Genomic DNA, 21948 nt, shown 5'->3' with positions numbered 1-21948 from the left:
CTCCTATACAAAGAAGTCGAGCACTTACTGGACATTGGAGCTATAGAGGAGGTTCCCTTGACACAACAAGTCAGGGGCTTCTACTCGGCGGTCTTTCTCATTCCCAAGTCGTCGGGGGGAGTGCGGCTGATTCTGAACCTGAGGCACTTGAACCTCTATGTCAAATACAGGAGGTTCAAGATGCACTCTCTCAGGTCAATACTGGCAGCCATCCGCCACAGGGACCTCATGTCCTCCATAGACCTGAAGGAGGCATATCTCCATGTCCCGATATTTCCTCCTCACAGACAATTTCTCAGATTCTGCATCGCCGGAGCACATTTCCAGTACCGGGCAATGCCCTTTGGCCTATCCTCGGCCCCAAGGGCGTTTACGAAGTTGCTGGATGTCCTTACGGCACACCTCAGATGTCAGTCGGTACGCCTCATGGCGTATTTGGACGACATCGTGCTTTTGTCCAGAACGCCGGATCAAGCTCTCAGAGACTTAAATTTGACCGTCCAGACCCTTCAAGACCATGGTTTTTCCATAAACTGGGACAAAAGTCACCTGCATCCCACAACCCGTCTGGCCCACTTGGGGACAATGATAGATTCCAAGCTGGGCGAAGTGTTTCTGTCCCGGGACAGACAGTCTACCATCAGGAAGCTGGTGAGGGAGCTGCGCCTCCAACAGCACCCAAGTCTGCTATTCCTATCCCAGCTCCTGGGAACTCTAGTGTCATGCATTGGCATATTGCCGTGGGCAAGGTTCCACCTACGACCATTACAGTGGTTCCTTCTCCCTTTTCAAAAGCAGAAATCGAGACACTCTCGCAGGAGGGTTTTTCTCAACGCCAGGGTTCGGAGATCTCTCCGGTGGTGGGTGTCTCCGGCCTTGAGCAGAGGTTCCTCCTTTCTGGAAAAGGAATTCCTCACGGTGACGACCGATGCGAGTCTGCGGGGATGGGGAGCACATCTTGCCTCACAAATAGCCCAGGGCCTGTGGTCGCAGCAAGACCTTTGCAACGTCAACATAAACTTCTTGGAACTAAAGGCAGTGTCTCTGGCCCTCCACAGCTTTGCTCACCTGGTGAAGGATCAGCACGTATTGATTATGACCGACAACGTAGCCACGCATTCCCACATCAACAGACGGGGGAACAAGGTCACGGAGGCTGATGGCGGAGTCGGAGTCTCTTTTCAGGTGGGCAGAGACCAATCTGGCATCGCTTTCCGCGGAACACATCTCCGGGGTGGAGAACGTTTGTGCAGACTGGCTCAGCAGGGAGACACTAGATCCAGGGGAATGGCAACTGGAGCCCGGGATCTTCAAGGAGATCTCCAGGAGGTTTGGGGTGCCGGTTATGGATTTGTTTGCAACGTGTCTCAACTCCCAGCTTCCCCGCTTCTTCTCCCGATTTCCATCCCCGGGAGCGGAAGGGGTGGATGCTCTGCGCCTCAGATGGCCTCCGGGTCTTTTATATGCGTTTCCACCGGTTTCCATCATCCCCAGGGTCATTCGGAAAATACTGCAGGAACAAGCGGAGGTTCTGTTACTGGCTCCCTTTTGGCCCCGTCGGATCTGGTTCGCAGACCTGATGCAACTCTCAATTGCTCCGTCATGGCGGATTCCGGACCACCGGATCTCTCTCTTCCAGGGGACCATGTCACACCCGGAGCCTCAGTGGTGGCAGCTGACCGTGTGGCGCTTGAGCGGGAACGGCTGAGGCGTCACGCTCTGCCAGACACGGTTATTGATACCATACAGGCTGCCCGTAGGCCTTCTACTAGGAGGATCTACCAGGCCACTTGGGAGGCTTTTTCTAAGTTCTGCGCACTACGACAGGTTGAGCCTCAGGTAGCTTCTCCTCCTATGGTACTGACATACCTGCAGGCAGGTCTGGACAGGGGCCTCACACCGAATACTCTTCGTCGGCATGTGGCTGCGTTATCCAGCATCATTGCATCGGACAGTCATCGCCCCTTGAGCAAACATCCATGGATAAGAGACTTCCTGAGAGGGGCGGCTAATCTTAAACCGCCAGTCATTCATCGCTTCCCGTCATGGGACCTGTCCTTGGTACTTCACTCCATCACAGCACCTCCATTTGAGCCTCTAAGGCAGGTTCCTGTACGGCTGTTGACTCTTAAGACTGCCTTTCTGGTAGCCATTACGTCTGCCAGGAGGGTCTCAGAGATTTCGGCTTTGTCTACAAGACCGGATTTATGTCGCTTTCATCCGGACAGAGTGGTCCTTAGGCTGGACCCGGCTTTCCTGCCTAAGGTGAATACCACTTTTCACAGGGCACAAGACATCGTGCTGCCGGATTTTTGTACCCATGGAACTCACCCCTTAGAGTTGAGATGGCACAAGCTGGACGTGAGGAGAGCCCTTAAAATCTACATTCGCAGGACTCAATCCTTTAGAGCTTCAGAGGCCTTGTTTGTGTCCTTTTCATCACGTTCTATGGGGTCCAGAGTTTCCTCCCAGACCATCAGCCGTTGGCTCCGCGACTGTATCTCGGAAGCTTACAGAGCTAGAGGTTCGCCTGTGCCACATGGGATCACGGGGCACTCAACTCGCAGTGCCGCCACCTCGACAGCATGGAGGACACAGGCGTCTTTAGAGGACATTTGCCGGGCGGCCACTTGGGCTGCTCCTTCAACTTTTATAAAACACTATCGCATAGACTCCTATGCTTCATCAGAAGCAGCTTTTGGAAGGAGGGTCCTACAGGAGGTTTGTTCCTTTGCCGAGCCACTGGTCCAGCCTTCTCCCTCCCTATGAGTTTTTTCTTGGGCATATCCCATCCTGGACTCTCCTTGCAAGTGCATTGGAGAAGGACCGTTGAACTTACCTGAACGGTCTTCTCGATGCACTGCAAGGAGAGTCCAGACCCACCCGGCTCTGGACCAGGGGCCATGTTAAGGTTTATGGTTCGTTTCTTTAATGATGTTGTGGTTTTTCATATGGTTCAATAAATGTGTTGGACTTTACTGCTCCTTCGTTTTAATTTAGACTGGAGGGCTAAGGGGGCGGCACCTGCCTAATATTTAAATTAAACTCAGTCCCTACCAATCAGACTGAAGAATTACCCATCCTGGACTCTCCTTGCAGTGCATCGAGAAGACCGTTCAGGTAAGTTCAACGGTCCTTCTAATTTCTCAGGGGTTGCCACAAAGAAGACAGAGTCAATCAAAGCACTTGAGGGTAGAACCAGAAGCAATGGGTGGAAACTAAGCAAGGAGAGAAGCAACTTGGAACTAAGGAGAAATTTCCTGACAGAACAATTAACCAGTGGAACAGCTTGCCTCCAGAAACTGTGAATGCTCCAACATGGAAGTTTTTAAGAAGATGTTAGATAACTGGTTTCACCAACACTCCGCAGTCTGCATTGGTTGCCGATCAATTTCCGGTCACAATTCAAAGTGTTGGTTATGACCTTTAAAGCCCTTCATGGCACTGGACCAGAATACCTCCGAGACCGCCTTTAAAGCCCTTCATGGCACTGGACCAGAATACCTCCGAGACCGCCTTCTGCTGCACGAATCCCAGCGACCGATTAGGTCCCACAGAGTGGGCCTTCTCCGGGTCCCGTCAACTAAACAATGTCGGTTGGCGGGCCCCAGGGGAAGAGCCCGACTCTCTGGAACCAACTCCCCCCAGAGATTAGAACTGCCCCTACTCTCCTTGCCTTTCGTAAGCTCCTTAAAACCCACCTTTGTCGTCAGGCATGGGGGAACTGAGACATCTCCCCCGGGCATATACAATTTATGCATGGTATGTTTGTATGTATGTTTGTTTAGTAAATGGGTTTTTTTAAATATTTTAAACTATAATTTAGATTTGTCATTAATTGTTTTATTCTGTTTTGAGCCGCCCCGAGTCTGCGGAGAGGGGCGGCATACAAATCTAAATAATAAATAAATAAATAAACCATTGGTCTGAAGTGGTGTAGGGCTTCCTGCTTAAGCAGGGGGTTGGACTACAAGACTTCCAAGGTCTCTTCCAATTCTGTTGTTGTTATTGTTATTATAGTTAATATTCTTAACTATCTTGAATGTATACTTTTTCTTTTCCCCAGTGGGTCAGTTGTGACAGAACTTGTTCCAGTGAATGAGCTTCCACGACAGAAAAAATGGTTGACTCTACACCCTGAATGGGAGAAGAAAAATAGATCCACCCTTCATGGTGTTTTAGTAGCAGGGTAAGAAATAGCTACCGTGGTGTTACACTCTATGGATGGAGAGAATATCTGGAAGGAATCCAGCAGTCTAAAGGTAGCACGAAGTCAGCCCTTCAAGCGAGACACAAGGGGTGGGGAGGGAAATATGAATGATAATGCTTCCATACGTTTATTATAAGGTTAATGCAACAGAATCTTCCAAGTCTGAATACATTTTCCCTCTTCTTCTCTTTATATTCATAAGAACTAGGGAGGATCAAATTCTGAAACTTTCACAGATTATATTTCTCCTCCAGATTAAGTTTTTTCTTTTTCTTTTTTGAATATTTTATTGAATTTTTCTTAAAAAGACAAACAAAGACATACAACATTGAACATTCAAGGAGCTGCCATTGCTCCGCTTATCTTAGAAGTCTAACTACTACAAAAAATAAAAACCTAACTATAATCAGATCAATAAAAAAATAGCATACATTTATATCAAGCATTTATTAGATTTGACTCTATATGTTAATTTAATTACTTTGTCTGTGAGTTACTTCTTTTTTTAATAAAAATATAATATAGTGAATAGCATATCTAAGTTTATTCTACTATAAACATTTTTAAACTATTAAACTCTAGCTTATAAAATTTCAAAACTATAGGTTCCAAAAAATACTAAATTCTTGTTACTTTAACTTGTAATATTATTTTTAAAATCCCACCATTCATATAATTTATTCCATATTTTATAGTATTCCGTTTCTACTTTGTTATTCAAGCATTTTGTCATCATGTCTAATTCTGCACATTCCATAATTTTTTTATAAACTTCTGCGTCCTTTGGTATTTCCTTATCTTTCTATTTCTGCGCAAATGTAATTCTTGCTGCAACCAATATGTGTATTATTAAATAATAAATTTCTTTTTTATACTTAATATTTGAAATACCCAATAAGAAAAATTCAGGAGATTTTTTAATCTTCTCCTTTGTTATTTCATTTATCCATTTCTCTATTAATTTTTTTTCCAATCGTTTTCTTGGCTCTTTATTCTGTTCCTCAAACTTATTCCTTCAACCCCTGCACGTATGATAGGTCTCAGATTTCCTAACAACAAGAATTGGGATATTGCATATAACAGTGATGGAGAAACTATGGCACGGGTGCCACAGGTGGCACACGGAGTCATATCTGCTGGCATGCAAGCTGTTGTCCTAGCTCAGCTCCAAAATGCATGTGAGATGATTTTTGGCTAACACAGTCTCTGGGAGGGTGTTTTTGGCTTCTGGGGATCCTCTGGGGGGATGGGGGAGGGCATTTTACCCTCCCCCAGCTCCAATGAAGCCTTTGGAGCCTGGGGAGGGTGAAACACGAGCCTACTGCACCTACCAGAAATTGGGAAACAGGCTATTTCCGACCTCCAGAGGGCCTCCAGGAGGCAAGGGGAGCTGTTTTTGACCTCTCCAGGCATTGAATTATGGGTGTGGGCCCTCGTGCATGTGCGATAGTGCGCACCCACACTCTTTTGGCACCTGAGGGAAAAAAGGTTCGCCATCACTGGCATATAACATCAATCACACCTAGGTTTATGCAGATAGTCCTTAATTTATGACCACAACTGAGCCCAAAATTTACATTGCTAAATGAGACATTTGTGAAGTGAGTTGCAACCTTTGTTGCCGCAATTGCTAAGTGAATGACTGCAATTGTTAAGTTGGTAGCACGGTTGTTAAGTGAATCTGGCTTCCCCGTAGACTTTGCTTGTCAGAAGCTGGCAAAACGGGATGGCGTGACCCCGGGAAACTGCAACCGACATAAATATGAACTGGCTGCCAATCATTTTAATTTTAATCACATGATCATGAGGATGCTGCAAAGGTGGTAAATATGGAAAAAAGTTATAGGTCACACTTTTCAATGGTGTTGTAAGTTTGAACAGTCAGTATATTCAGGAGTACAGTGTTCCCTCGATTTTCGAGGGTTCGAACTTCGCGAAAAGCCTACACCACGGTTTTTCAAAAATATTAATTAAAAAATACTTTGCTGTTTTTCCCCCTTATACCACGGTTTTTCCTGCCCGATGACATCATATGTTATCGCCAAACTTTCGTCCACCTTTAATAATTTTTAAAAAAAATAAACTTTAATAAATAAACATGGTGAGTAATAATCTAAATGGTTGTTAAGGGAATGGGAAATTGTAATTTAGGGGTTTAAAGTGTTAAGGGAAGGCTTGTGACACTGTTCATACCCAAAAATAGTGTATTTACTTCCGCATCTCTACTTCGCGGAAAATCGACTTTCGTGGGCGGTCTCGGAACGCATCCCCCGCGAAAATTGAAGGAACACTGTACTTGTATTTTGACTGAGTCCCGTTTACAATTTTAAAAAGCCCAATTCATCTTTCGTTTTCATCTGATAGTTGATCTATTTGTCAGTCCTGAGAAATTTTTGAGATAAATTAACGAAGCATCAAAATATTGCCTTTAGAAATCAAATGTCCTCCAGGTTCCAAGCACATTTTTTGATGATGCAGATAAAAGATAAAAGTTTTTCAGTAAATACCGTATTTTTCGGAATATAAGACGCACCTTAGGTTTAGGGGAGGAAAAATAGAAAAAAAGGCCTCTGCCTCCCAGCAATTTGCCAAACAGCCAACACCAAACAGCACAGATGATATACACAGTTTGCTGTGTATTTCTGTGCATGTGTGCCTGACCCATAGAAATAGCAAAGAATTGGAGAAATGTACATTACGGCAGTGTATGGACTGCATTGGCTGCCAATTGGTTTCTGGACATGGCATCGGGCCAGATTACTTGCAGGACCACCTTCTGCCATATGAGTCCCAGTGACCAGTTAGATCCCACAGAGTCGGCCTTCTTCAGGTCCTGTCAACTAGACAATGTCACTTGGCAGGGTCCAGGGAAAGAGCCTTCTCTGTGGGGGCTCCAGCCCTCTGGAACCAGCTTCCCCCAGAGATTCGCACTGCTCCCATCCTCCTCACCTTTCATAAGAATCTAAAGATTCATTTATGCCGCCAGGCTTGGGGCGATTAGACCTTAGCTCCCTGGATGACGAATGTTATGTATGATTGCTGTCTGAGTGGGTATGAATGATTTTTAAACATCATTGGAGATTTTAGACTAGTTACTTAGTTTAATTTAATTGGATTTAAGCTACTGTATTTTATTGTTTCTTTTCATACGTTGTAAGCCACCCCGAATCCTCGAAGAGGGGCGGCATAAAAATCTAATCAATAAATAATAAATATTAATGCCAGGAAGTTTTCTTAAATATAATCACACTAACTCCTCCCTATTATTTATTTAAATAGATCTACTCCAAACATGACTGAGTCAGGGTTTAACTCAGCTGCCTTATCTTAATACTAAAACAGGACACTGTTACATTTCAGATTATATTTTTGCAGATCTTTAATTGATGGGGATTTCTGGAAGTATACATTATTCTCTATTATTTAAAAGAAGATACAATAGCACTGGGCCTCCTCGGATCAAGCACTTATTTTTAAAAGCTTCTTCATTTTTCCAAGTTGTCGAGAACAATAATAAAGCAGTCTTTAAAAATAAGTCTAATAATTTGAATATTCTATAGACATTTATAGTTATTGACTTACCTTCTTGCATCTAGATTCAGCAACTGGTTAGCACAAGAAAATAAAATTCTGCCTCTGCCTCTGCCTCCCAATTTGCCTCCTTGCAGATAAAACTGCACTTTAGTTTTACTTCCATTTTAGCAGGTGGCTTGCCTGCATCCTCAGTCAGCAAATGGTCAGGAAGCTGATAATCAGGTGCTTGGCTAAACAAGCTTCGCACTGTTTGCTGCAAGGAAGTAAATTGCTGGGAGGCAGAGGCCAAAAGGTGGGCGGGTGGGGCTACGTTTGGTGTATAAGATGTACGTATCCAGGTTTTCACCCTCTTTGGGGGTGGGGGGTAAAAAGATGTGTCTTATACTCCAAAAATACGGTATATGATTCCTGCACTTTTAAATTATACTGATGAAACTGAGCCTGTTTTAAGCTGTTCTTTCTGTATCTAGGTTACCGTGTAAAAGCAATAATGTGGTTTCTCTTCTCTGTGCAAAAGAAGGTAAGATCATAATTCACAGAAGCATGAAAAAGTAAATTAGATACTTCCAAATTATTCATTAATTCTTGAGGATTTAAAAAAGGTTCTTTGGAGAGAATAAAAGTGAAACCTTATCTTATTTTTATCTAGCGCGTCATTTTGCTTTATCAATGGAAAATATAAGCTTTCTAGAAGCTCAGAAACAGAATATTAAAACAAGAACTGGAAGGATGAAAGGTCCCCTGCCTGACTGTAATTCTATTATACCGAACTTTCTAAAACATTGAGTGTGCTGTTTTTTAGAGCCATTCTCCATTCCATTTACCTCCTTCCATCATTTTTATTTTCTTTTTGCATATTTGGGATTGGCCTTTTCCCCCCTTTGCTTGGAATTCTATTTATCAGTCTTTGCAAACTCCAAAACTCCCTTTAAAGAAGCAAAGAATCTCTTGTTTAGGCAAAAAAAGTTACTTGTTCTTGCCCTAATATTCATTGAGATTCTAAAGCAGGGGTCTCCAACCTTGACAACTTTACGACTTGTGGACTTCAACTCCCAGAATTCCTCAGCCAGCCAACTGGGAGTTGAAGTTCACAAGTCATAGTTGGCAAAGTTGGAGATCCCTGTTCTAAAGCACCTTGTCTGAAGGTTACATAGGCTAACAGAGCCATAGAATTGGCAGGGACCTTAGAACTCTTCTACTCTGGCCTTCTGCTCAGGGTAGCAAGGTTGTCCACAATAGGACCTATACTTTGTGTTATGCCTTTTACTTAATCTAGATTTTCTCCGACATTGTTAGTATGATTTAATCCAGGGTGTCAAACGTAAGGTCCACAAACAGGATCCGGCACACTGGGTGCTTAGATTTTGTCCACGGTGCCTATGCCTGCGGAAATGGAGCCGTGTGCAACCCTTGAGTTCTGTTTTAACTGGCAGAGGGTTGCAGGAAGCCGTCGCAGCCGAAAATGGACCTCACAAGGACCGCGCAATGCCCTCCTGAGCTGTTTTCGCCAGCAATGTTGCAAGAGTCATCGCATCCAAACACAGACCTCGCGAGGGCCGCACACCGCTCTCCTGAGCTCTGTTTTTGCTGCCAGAGGGTTGCAGGAAGCCGTTGCAGTTGAAAATAGAACTCAGGAACCTAATTCTACTGGCAGAGCACTTGGGCCACTGCAGATGCCCGAGATACGAATTAAGTCATGCCTCCTAAGGTCAAACAGAACCCTGATGTGACCCTCAATGAAATCGAGTTTGACACCCCTGATTTAAGTTTAATGATATCATAGCTTTTGTAACTCTATTTCTAGTTATACTATGTTTTTTGAGATTGCTGTGGAATAGATGTTAACACTTTCCAGAAAATGCAAATCACTATTCCAGTACTTACCAGCTGATCTTTTCCTGAAAGATTGTGGCCGTCGCCCCGCAGCTCGCATGAGCAAGAGGATTCTTGGTGGCAGGACCAGTCGCTCAGGACGTTGGCCATGGCAGTGCTCGCTCCAGAGCGAACCCAGTGGGCACATCTGTGGCTGTGTTCTCATAGCAAAGAAGTGGGTCTTAACAGTGGCACATTGCTTTGAAGGGTGAGTAGTAGTGCTGAGCTTCAGAACTAGGATGGACACGGGTGGGCTGCTTCAGGTCCGCACGGGTTTGGGCGATCCTCTAGCGAAGATTCTGTGCAGTTCGGCAAACCCCCAAATCTCACTCCTGACTGGCCCTGTCCACCCCTCTCGACTGGATCCTCCTAGGAATCTCCATGCTGGCCATTTTGTGTTGTGTTTGGGCCTGGGCCAGCCGTTGCTCCCACAGATGGGAGAAACGCGGCACAAAGTGAATGTGAAAGCCTGGCTGACAGCCAGGAAGATGTGGCAGACAGCCAGGAAGATGTGGCAGACAGCCAGGAGGACGAGGCCCCTGGGACACAGGATTCAGCAGACAGCCCAGGGGATTTGACATACAGTCCCTCAGACAGTCTTTCGTCTCTGGATTCTTCTGCAGATCAATATATTGATCTGCGTAGCCGAAGAGCTATGCAAAGAAGGGATCGCTTTAAGGAGTATTACAAGTCATTATAGGAGCACCTGGGCTGGGTGTGGTTCTTATACTGAGGGCTGGGTGTGGTTCCCTTAATGAGGGCTAAAGGTATAAAAGGGAACAACGGCCCAAGGCAAACTGTGGCTGTTTATCTGTGTTATTTTGTGGTTCCTGCTCTGAAGTTTCTGTTCTGTGCCGTTGGAGTTTTCAACCCAGCTTTTTCAGACAAGTGGGAGGTGAAAACTCTGGGCCTTGCTGTTTGCTTCAAAGATTCAAAAGGACTCCTGAAACGTCTTTGCTCATTCCAGGTTGTCTTCGTTTTTTCCTGTGTTTTTGTATGCGGCTGAAGTAAGCCTTGCACTATCATTGTTTTTGGACACTAAGAACTGTTTTGAGTAACTCTTTTTTGTTTATTTAATACAAGTTTGCTGATTAGCAGAGCACGTTTGTGTTTGATTTCTTTTCCTTGGACTATTACGCATTGCCTGAGCCAGTCAGGCAGAACATTTTGGATGCCAGATAAATGCAGGGCCTGTGCAGAGGCTCAGGGAGGGCGAAAAAGATGCCTCCCAGAGGCTCCAGAAATGGGCCCATTTCCAGCTTCCAGAGGGCCTCCAAAGCACAGGGGGAGGCTGTTTTTACCCTTCTGGTGGCTCAAAAAAAGCCTACGGAACCAAGGGAGGCCAAAAGCGTCTGATAAAATACGGTAAATGACTTATTAGGACTTCTCATGGCAAAATACATGGCAGATAGATTTAGAATCTTCACTTCTCCAATGCACTTGCAAGGAGAGTCCAACATGGGTAATTCTTCAGTCTGATTGGTAGGGACTGAGTTTAATTTAAATATTAGCCAGGCACCGCCCCCCTTAGCCTCCAGTCTAAAAACTCAGTCGCAGTAATGGGACTCAGAGGTTTTTGTTCTGGTGTTCAACTAGGTTTAAAGTTGAAGGTTTAGAGTTAAAAATTAAAAATTAAGTTAAAATACATTTAAGAGTGTGAGGTTTACCTTGTATTAATCGGTTTTCTCTCCTTTCCTTTCTTTACAGGCACAAGATGGGGCAGCTCCAATTAGGGCAGCATAGGGTTCCTACCCTCCGTGGGGCAATCCCTTTAGGCTGCGGCTCCTCCACTCCTTGCAGGAGTGTGTTGTATTGGAGCCCCCGGGTTGACTGCCTCTGCGGTAGTGCCCGGTGCCAGTGTCAAGCGGCTGCCGCCATGGGGGGCCTGCCCCCTGTGGCGAAAATGCCGCGAGAAGATTTGGGAGCTGGAAGCGCCCCTCCGAACCCTTCGGGCCGCCTGTCAGCTGGAAAGGCTTCGGAGCCGTCCCCTCAGGCTGAGGGGAATCGCCCGGCTATGGCGGCGGCCATTTTTGAGGCACAGTTCAGGCGGGAAAGGAAAGAAGCTTCCCGCCCGTCTCTATGGCAACCAGTTCTTGGTGCTGGGAGCCGCAGGCGGGCAGCCTTGTTTGGAGGGTTGCCGGGGCAACCGAGCTGCAGCCTGCTAGAGAGGCCGGGTATTGCGTGACGTGACGCTCGACCGGCTTGGAAGGTTGCGAAATCTGCCTGGGGACACGCAGGCTCAGTAGGTGTCAGGGAAAAATACCGTTGGTCTTGACAGTTTCCCCTGGCGTGCTTCGCTGAGCGGTTTGTGTTCTCACAGACTAATCGTGAGTGTTAAGTCAAAAAATAGAATGGCAGAGACACCAGCCCTTCCTGCAGAGGAGACTATGGTCTCGAATAAGCCCAGCACCCCCAAGGAGAAGGGCCAGAGGGCTAAAACGTCTCAAGGGGCCTCGCTGAGGGAGGCAGAAAAAAGAATTAGAGCCCTTGAGAGGCAGTTGGAGGCGTCCCAGAAACAGGCCTCCTTATCAGCGGTGTCATTTGGGCCAACTCCTTTGCCAGCCTCCCCCGTGATTACACCAGGGGTTGTAGGCTCGGCCTCAGAGAGGGAGTGGTCCCCTGAGCGCCCTATTCAGGTGGCTCCGGGCCCTGCGCAGGATGCCTACGTTTATGCAAGCCAGCCATCCGTGTGGCCTGGAATTTATCCACCTTATCAAGTCTCTACTCAGGTATCCGGTGGCCCAGCGCAGTCAGCCACGTTTACACCAACAGCAGCAGGGCTACGCGGCTCTCAAAATGCCTGGCAGAGCATGCCTCCAGCCCTTCAGGACTTGATTGCTCAGACATACACCCAGGGCCTGGCAATAGGGGCTCACCAACAGCAACCTGCGGGGCCACCACCGTTAAGGCCCCGTGACCCATGGATAGCCCCAGCCACGCAGTCATTACATGATTCCATGGAGGAGGAGGATTCCACCAGGGACACCTTCAGCGATCAAGGTGATGACCTGTCTGGCGATGAACAACCGCCAGAGCAGCCCTCCTTCGCTGGCCTGTTCAAGTCATCCCTTTACAAGGTCCTGCTGAACAAGGCAAAATGGACTATCGATCAAGCGGGTGAAGGGGGACAAACAGCCCACAGCTGACACAGCTACCACGGGTGGCCTCTTCGTGTTGCCGAAGCAGGAAACGGTGAGCATACCGTCTTCGCAGATGTTCCTCGAGACTATTCAACGTCCTTGGGAGAACCCGGCAGCGGCTCAGGGTCCCTCTGTCCTAGATCGAAAATTTTATTCTTTTGATCAGGCAATGGAGGACCTGTTAGTCTTTCTAACTGTGGACAAGCCCATCACAAGCCTTGTCTCTAATGCCCTAGTGCCTTCGGAATCCCAGGAGGGATTTAAGGCCGAAGATAAACGAGCGGACAACATTGTCCGAAAGACCCATCAGATGGCGGCGTGGGCTATTCGGGCCGCTTCCGCGGCCTCGTTTTTTAACAGGGCCACCCTCCTATGGATTAGGGAGATTCAGTCGAGGGTAAATCCGGAGGATGGGCGCCTCAGACAAGACCTCAACAAGCTTCTGGCGGCCACGGAGTTCTCGGCCGACGCCACAGCGAACGTGGCCAAGTTCGCCTCCAGGGCCATGGCGTCGTCTGTGGCCTCTCGTCGTCTTCTTTAGCTCCGCCACTGGCAGGTGGACGTCAAGTCGAAGTGGTCCCTGGCGTCTTCCCCCTTTACGGGCAAAAAGCTTTTTGGTGAAGTCCTTGATGAGGTGTTAATAGAGGACAAGGACAAGAAGAAGGTGATGCCGAAGTCAAATAGGCGGCAAGATAGGCGCTTCACGCCTTATCAAAGGCGCCAGCCCTTTTGGCCAGAGCCCGCCTCCACCTCTACCCCGGCGTCGAGGCCTTATTTCCAGGGCTCCTCCAACCAGGGGTTTTTCAGATCCGACAGGAGCTACATGCAGGACCGTAACAGGTCTTCACAGGGCCGTCGCCCATTTAGGGGAGCCAATCGGGGCTTCAAAAAAAATAAGTGACTCTCGGGATTCTCTTCCGTTGGGCGGCAGACTGGCGCATTTCGCAAGCTGTTGGGAGTCAACGTCAACAGACGCGTGGGCCACATCAACGGTGCTTCAGGGCCTGAAGCTAGAATTCTTTCGCCTCCCACCTCAGCGATTTCTTCCATGTCCTGTGCCTTCGGAGCCTCAGAAACGGGCACTCCTGTACCAAGAGGTTTGGCACCTCTTGGAAATAGGGGCCATAGAAGAGGTCCCCCCAGAACAACGGGGCAAGGGGTTCTACTCTGTCGTGTTCCTTGTCCCAAAGTCGTCTGGAGGAGTCCGACTGATCTTGAACCTTCAGCAACTGAACCTTTATATCAAGTACCGAAGGTTCAAGATGCATTCGCTCCAGTCTATCCTCGCTTCGGTTCGGCACAGGGATGTGATGACTTCAATCGACCTCAAGGAGGCTTACCTCCATGTTCCAATTTGTCCTTCCCACCGGCAGTTTCTGCGTTTCAGCCTGGGGGACAATCATTTCCAATACCGGGCTATGCCCTTTGGACTGTCTTCAGCACCGAGAACATTCACAAAGTTGCTGGACGTCCTCACGGCCTGGCTGAGACAACGGTCGGTACGCCTGATGGCGTACCTCGACGATATAGTCATTCTGGCAAGGACAACGGAGCAAGCGGACAGACATCTCCGCCTAACCATCAGGACGCTCCAGGCTCACGGTTTTTCAGTGAATTGGGAAAAGAGCCACCTGACAGCTACGACGCGTCTCGCCCATCTTGGGACGACTATCGACTCAGCCCTGGGGATGGTTTTTCTGTCCCAAGAGAGACAATCCTCCATCCGGAAGCTGCTGAGGGACCTGGACAAACAACGGTGTCCTCGCCTTTCCTTCTTGTCGAAGGTCTTAGGAACTCTGGTGTCATGCATAGACATCTTGCCATGGGCACGACACCACTTACGCCCGCTGCAGTGGTTCCTGCTCCCTTTTCAGAGGGAGAGGTGCAGTCATCTTCACAAGAAAGTGCTCCTCACCACCAGAGTGCGCAGGTCCCTTCAATGGTGGATCTCTCCAGCTTTAGAGCGAGGGTCCTCGTTCCTACAGAAGGAGCTTCTCATGGTAACGACGGACGCCAGCCTATCTGGGTGGGGGGCTCACACTTCCTCTCAGATGGCACAGGGCCTTTGGGAGTCAGAGGACTTACGAGACTGCAACATCAATCTGTTGGAACTGCGGGCGGTGTCACTAGCCCTCAGGAGGTTCTCCCACTTGGTAAGAGGTCTCGACGTTTTGATTATGACGGACAATGTTTCCACACGGTCACATATAAACAGGCAAGGGGGAACACAGTCCCGGAGATTGATGGCAGAGTCCGAGTCCCTGATGACATGGGCAGAGGCCAATCTAGCCTCTCTGTCTGCGGAGCACATTTCGGGGGTGGAAAATGTGTGTGCGGACCCAGGGGAGTGTAGTCTGGATCCCTCACTGTTCCAGGAGATTGTTGGGAGGTTTGGGAGTCCAGTTATGGATCTTTTCGCCACTTACTCCAATACTCAGCTCCCCCGCTTCCTCTCACGCTTCCCCTCACCGGGAGCAGAGGGGGTGAATGCGTTGTGCCAGAGATGGCCACCCGGTCTGCTCTATGCCTTTCCGCCGGTCATCATAATACCAAAGGTGATCCGGAAGATTCTAGAGGAAAGGGCGGAGGTGCTGCTGGTGGCTCCCTTTTGGCCTCGACGCGGTTGGTTTGCTGATCTCGCAGACCTCTCAGTGTCACCCCATTGGAGGATTCCCGACCATCGGATATCGCTTCACCAGGGGACAATGGTCCATCCGGAACCCCAGTGGTGGCAACTAACCGTTTGGCACTTGAGCGGTTCCATCTAAAAAATCAGCTCGTGCCTGACAAGGTTATAGACACCATGCTAGCTGCCTGTAGGCCTTCTACTAGGAGGACATATCAAGCCCCCTGGGGGGCCTTCTGTACTTTTTGTGAGAACCAACAGTTAGATCCACAGGGGGCGTCGGTTCTGGTAGTCTTGTCCTTCTTGCAATCCGGTCTGGAGAAGGGCCTTGCACCCAATACCCTTAGACGCCATGTGGCGGCGTTATCCACAATTCTGGGGAAGGATCACTACCGACCCCTAGCGAGACATCCTTGGGTCAGGGATTTCCTGAGGGGGGCAGCCAATGTTAGGCCTCCCGCTGTTTATCGGTTTCCATCGTGGGATCTGCCCCTGGTTCTTGACGCCCTCACAGGTCCCCCCTTTGAACCTATTCGCCAGATCTCCTTAAGGTTCTTGACCATCAAGACGGCTTTCTTGGTAGCCATTACGTCTGCCAGGAGGGTGTCGGAGATCTCGTCATTGTCAACCAGACAGGACCTTTGTCAATTTTATCCTAATAGAGTAGTACTAAGATTGGACCCGACCTTCATGCCCAAGGTTAACTCCAACTTCCATAGGGCTCAGGACATTGTAGTCCCTGACTTTTGCGCCCGGGGAACTCACCCTTTGGAACTGAAGTGGCACAAGCTGGACGTAATACGCGCTTTAAAGATCTATGTGCGCAGAACTCAGACGTTTAGAGTTTCGGAAGCCCTGTTTGTGTCCTTTTCGGACAGGGCCTTGGGACGTAAGGTATCCTCTCAGACTATCAGTCGGTGGCTGAGGGTCTGCATAGAGGAAGCATACAAGATCAAGAACACGCCCATCCCACAAGGGATAACAGCGCATTCTACGCGTAGTGCTGCAACATCATCGGCCTGGAGGACTCAAGCTCCATTAGAGGACATCTGCAGGGCGGCAACGTGGGCAAATCCGTCCACGTTCATTAAGCATTACAGGATTGACTCCTTTGCCTCTTCGGAGGCTGCTTTTGGGAGGAGGGTTTTACAAGGGGTTTGTTCCTTCTCAACGCCCCTGGTCCAGCCTTCTCCCTCCCTTTGATTGTAACTTGGGTATATCCCATGTTGGACTCTCCTTGCAAGTGCATTGGAGAAGGACCGTTGAACTTACCTGAACGGTCTTCTCGATGCACTGCAAGGAGAGTCCAAACCCACCCGAATTCGGGACCAGGGTCTCTGTTGGTTGAATTTATTGTTGGGAGTAGTTGTTGAATTTTATGGTTCAATAAATTGTTTTGTTTTACATTACTGCTCCTTCGTTCATATTAGACTGGAGGCTAAGGGGGGCGGTGCCTGGCTAATATTTAAATTAAACTCAGTCCCTACCAATCAGACTGAAGAATTACCCATGTTGGACTCTCCTTGCAGTGCATCGAGAAGACCGTTCAGGTAAGTTCAACGGTCCTTTTATCTGACGTCTTTCCTTTCTTTCCCCCAGGAGAGAAAATGCCAAGGTATGGAAAGTAGTTTTTGGCATTAACAATTTGGATCATCCGTCAGTCTTCATGCAAACCCGCCTGGTGAAAACAATTATTCTCCACCCTCGTTACAACCGCGCCGTGGTGGATTATGACATCAGCATTGTGGAACTCAATGAAGGCATCAACGAGACCAGCTATGTCAGGCCAGTTTGCCTTCCCACTAGGGAGCACCTAGTTAAGCAAAATACCTATTGCTACATCACCGGCTGGGGACATATGGGCAGTAAAAGTAAGCATCACCTAGCCATGTGACAAATCAGTTTCTCCTTTGCCGTATCCAATCGGTTTAGTCTGGATAATTGGTAGTCCCTTGATTTACAATGAATGATAAGGTAGTGGATCTAAATGTGAAGCAACCACTGAAAAATCTTCTGTTGTGCTAAAGAAAATATCTAAACATACGTTAGGTTTTTGCTGTTCAAAACTAGAACATTAAAAAAAAGACCCACTATGAATATATGCAAATGATCACCAGGGAGAGGGATAAATCAGAAGGCTGAGATTGTGGGTACTTGAGACATATGTGGTGTCAGTGCACAAAGGATGAAGCTTTGATCAGGCAGGTGACTTCATTTATGCAGCTATAGTTTCTCATCCAGTTGTTGTGTTTTTCCCCCCCTTCTGATTAGTGCCCTTCAAACTTCAGGAAGGAGAAGTCCGCATTATTTCCCTGGATCAATGTCAGTCCTACTTTGACATGAAGACCATCACAGTCAGGATGTTATGTGCAGGCTACGAGTCTGGAACTGTGGATTCTTGTATGGTAAGGCTGTTCACAAAGAGAAACTCAAAGCCCACAATTTTTGTAGACAAACGTTTAAAACGAAGCCAGGTTTCCAGGTTTTTCGTTAATTACAAGTTTGTTCCATTCATTCTTTACTTTATTTTTTGCTTATGCTTTAGGATTTTTGGGATGTCGGCAGGAAAATTTTCCTGTGCAGTTTTTGCTTTCCTTTCTTAGGTACCTCTACCTAAGAACGCCTCTACTTAAGAACTTTTCTAGATAAGAACCAGGTTTTCAAGATTTTTTTGCCTCTTCCCAAGAACCATTTTTTAATTAAGAACCTGAGCCCGGAAAAATTTCCCAGGAAATTTGAGAATGGCACAAAGGCCTGGCCAGTTTCCTGCCATTCTCCCTTTAATCCCAGCCATCTCCGGCTTTTCTGGGCTGCCAGAGGAGCCTTTCGGTGGCGCTTAAGGAGGCTTTGGCAGTTCAGAGCGAACGGAGTGTTTTCCTTTCACTGGGCGCTTGGAGGGGGAATAAACCACTTTGCTGTGGTGACTCCCTTGCGCTTCCTCCCATACACCCGGCACGAAGTTGCCTCCTGGAGCATCTGGGTGTGGAAAGGCAAAAGGGGGTGCTTCGTCCTGGCCGGATCAACTCAGCTTCAGCCAAACCAAGGAGTCACCACAGTGAAGGAAAGGCGCCCGCTTCAAAGCAAGCGAGCGAGAGGATAGGGGAACACTTCAGCATGGGAAGGAAGAGGAAGCAGGTAGTAGCAGCAGCAACAGCCACCTTTCGGTCAAAGGAGCGGAAGATTCCCCCTTTCGCCTGCCTGGATTTCTCTCCTCCTCACCGCCTCAGATTCCCTCTGTTTTTTTAAAAGCTTTAAAGTTTTGGATTTTTTTTATTCCCCTCACCTCACCGTCTTCCTTTGGCAGCAACTGTCCTCCTCTTCTTCCTCCTTCTCCTCCCACCCAAATTCCGAGCATTTATTTCTTTCCTAATGGGTTTGCATGCATTATTCGCTTTTACATTGATTCCTATGGGAAAAATTGCTTCTACTTACACACTTTTCTACTTAAGAACCTGGTCACGGAACGAATTAAGTTCTTAAGTAGAGGTACAATTGTATATTATGTTTGAAGAAAGCAGATCATAAATTTCAGAGAATAAATTCACGCAGAGATTAAATTGTTCAAATAAAATATAGTAGTAATACTTTTGAGATCCCCTTGTAGTCACAGTCCTAGAAGGATTCTGTTAACTAGTACAGTGGAAAAACCTCAGTTTAACCACCAGCCGCCGGACTGCCGGACCACCTCGAGGAGAGCCGCCCGCTTCTCCAAAACTGATGCCACGCAGCCTGAAACTCTGAGGGGCAAGAAAGGGGGGGATGGAGGGTTGCAGAGCGACCAGCAGGGGCTGCCATAAGCCGCAAGTACAGTGATCCCCCGATCATTGCGAGGGTTCCGTTCCAGGACCCCCCGCAACGAGCAGGTTTTCGCGAAGTAGCGCTGCGGAAGTAAAAACACCATCTGCGCATGCGCAGATGGTGTTTTTACTTCCCAGCAGCGAGGAGCCGAAGATTGGGGTTTCCCTGCCGCCCACGCAAACTCCTCGCTGCTGCCGCGCCCGCCGCTCGCCTGCCCTGAAAGGGAAAGCCCCCCCAGGCCGGCTCCGATCCCCCCAGGCCGGCTCTGATCCCCCAGGCCGGCTCCGATCGTTTTAAAACAGGCGCGCCGTTCTCCGCTGACTCCTGGCGAACTTCCCCGCTTTAGGAGTCAGCGGAGAACGGCGCGCCTGTTTTAAAACGATCGGAGCCGGCCGGCTCCGATCGTTTTAAAACAGGCGCGCCGTTCTCCGCTGACTCCTGGCGAACTTCCCGGGCGAAGGGCGGGCGAGCGGGTGCTGGGGGGGGCTTCGCCCTCCCGCCAGCAAGAGGGGGAAGACCCAGGGAAGCCGCCCAGCAGCTGATCTGCCCGGCGCCATCTACGCATGCGTGCCCATAGAAAAAAAGGGCACGAATGCGCAGATGGTGTTTTGACTTCCGGGTTCAAAAATCGCAAATTACCCTGTTCGCAATGGTCGGGGACGCAATAACCGGGGGATCACTGTATTGATAGTATCTGAAACAGAAAAAAGTGTATTTGGTATAGACATTCATCTTAATTACAGAGATTCTACCCAATACTGATAGTTGCAAGGTATCCCATATTAATATATTATTTTTTTAATGTCATTCCATAGAGGCCCATAATTGTTTTGTAACAGTTTTGTGTATGTCAACATAACTAACAAATATTTCACTTTTTTCCTCAATCCTAATATTCTCCATCATCTTACAGGGTGACAGTGGAGGTCCGCTTGTGTGTGAGCAGCCGGCTGGACGCTGGACACTATTTGGTTTGACTTCTTGGGGCTCTGTCTGTTTTTCCAAAGTTTTGGGTCCCGGAGTTTATAGTAATGTGTCTCATTTTCTTGAATGGATTGAAAGAGAAATCTACCTGCACACGTTTTTGATTCCTTGATTCTTCAGCGCTGCACTGATTGACCAAAAGCAATTGTCTCAGGACACCGGAAGAGTGAAAACATTGAAGAAGCTGACGACGTTTGATGAATTGACAATTTTACAGGTTGCGGATGATGAGCAGTAGAGCAGGGACAAAGAATGTGTAAATACTTCGGTGCCAAAAGTACTTCCGAGTAACAATCAAATATTTTGCAGTTATTTCTGCCTGTTTTCTTTAGCAGTTCTGAACTCTACCTTTCACTTCTCATTCACAAGAATCAACTGATTTCATGATAAGCCATTGGCAGAAGTATTATCTTTTTCTAAAACATAAAGGAAGGAGAAGAAAAACGTTGCTAATAACCAATTAGCATTAAAAAAATTATGTCTCTAGTCCATCTTATTTTTATAAGCTGGACCTCACTGTGTTTCTTCCTTTGAACAGAATGGGATGTTTCAGTGCAATTAAATTGGGCATCTGTTCAGATGCAGTTGTATTATTTATACCAATTATTTCTCATTCATTCTCCAGGCTTAGTTTCTTTCCCACATAGAATCAGTGCAGAACAAGAATATTATCATAGTAAAATAAAACGTATAATTTAAAAATAAGAATCAGGGAAAATAAGTAATACACGTGGTCGATTGAGACTAGTCAGAATGGTTTGGATCAAATAGTCTTTATGCCATTTAACAGCTAAATGTAATATTAATGATAAAATTGATAAGGTACATTGATCTATGACCAGGCCGGGTATCCACTTACCGGCCACTACCAGTACGCCCTCCAGGATCATCATGGGCATTCGCGCGCCTGTTGGCTTCTGTGCATGCGCAGCAAGTGAAATCTTGTGCAAGGAGCCTCGCATGTGAGATTTCACCGATTTTCGGCGATTTCTTTGCTTCCACGCATGCACAGAAGCAAAAAAACACCAAGTCGGCAAAATCTCACAAGTGTCCTTGTGTGAGATGTTGCGCATGCGCAGAAGCCAAATATCGTGTGTGCACACATAGAGGGCGCAGAGATGCCTGCACACCTCAATTTCCGCCACTGGAACCCTGATCCCAGTCGTACCGGCTACAACCCATTACTGTCTATGACCACCGAAACCTCCAATAGATAGTTCAAATACGTGGCAGTACTTGAAAAGGAAGTACAAGCATGCTGCAGCTGCACATGTATTGCAGTTCATGATCCAGAGAATAATGAAGGCCATTCCAGTAGTCCTCAACTTACAACCATTCATTTGGTGACCGTTTGAAGTTAACAATGGCATTTTTAAAAAGTATGACCATTTCCACACTTTAGGACCATTGCGGCATCCCTATGGTCATGTGATCAAAATTCGGGTGCTTAGCCACTGACTCATATTTATGACCGTTGCAGTGTCCTGGGGTCGTTATCACCTTTTGATGCTTTTGGCAAAGTCAACGGGGGAAGTCAGATTCACTGAACAACTGAGTTACTAAGTTCACAACTGCAGTGACTCAGTTAACAAGTGGCAGGATAGGTTGTAAAATGGGGTGAAACTCATATAACAACTGTTCTGACTCAGCAACAAAAGATTTGGGCTCAAATGAGAATTACCTGTCCATGATATCTCAGAGGCGCATCCTATGGTATTAAAGGTTAACTGATGCTATTTGTAAAGGTAAAGCAGACTTGTTCCACTAATATTGCAATTCCTTTC

General features: G+C 47.4%; 1 protein-coding gene across 1 annotated transcript in view; it reads left to right on the top strand.

Annotated features, from left to right (window-relative positions):
• CORIN (corin, serine peptidase) overlaps positions 1-20748 on the top strand; it is a 147681-nt gene extending 126933 nt beyond the window's left edge. Inside the window, exons 17-22 of the mRNA XM_070757206.1 lie at positions 4067-4189; positions 8215-8264; positions 9650-9824; positions 16982-17253; positions 17654-17787; positions 20094-20748. Of these exons, the coding sequence (XP_070613307.1) occupies positions 4067-4189; positions 8215-8264; positions 9650-9824; positions 16982-17253; positions 17654-17787; positions 20094-20276 (937 nt within the window). The 3' untranslated portion in view covers positions 20277-20748. The remainder of the gene's footprint in view (positions 1-4066; positions 4190-8214; positions 8265-9649; positions 9825-16981; positions 17254-17653; positions 17788-20093) is intronic.
• Positions 20749-21948: the final 1200 nt, after the last annotated feature.

The sequence above is a fragment of the Erythrolamprus reginae genome, chromosome 7 (genome assembly GCF_031021105.1).
Source record: "Erythrolamprus reginae isolate rEryReg1 chromosome 7, rEryReg1.hap1, whole genome shotgun sequence".
In the NCBI taxonomy this organism is placed as follows: domain Eukaryota; kingdom Metazoa; phylum Chordata; class Lepidosauria; order Squamata; family Dipsadidae; genus Erythrolamprus; species Erythrolamprus reginae.
The sequence above is the reverse complement of the archived record's forward strand: the minus strand, read 5'-3'. Positions and strand labels throughout refer to the sequence as shown.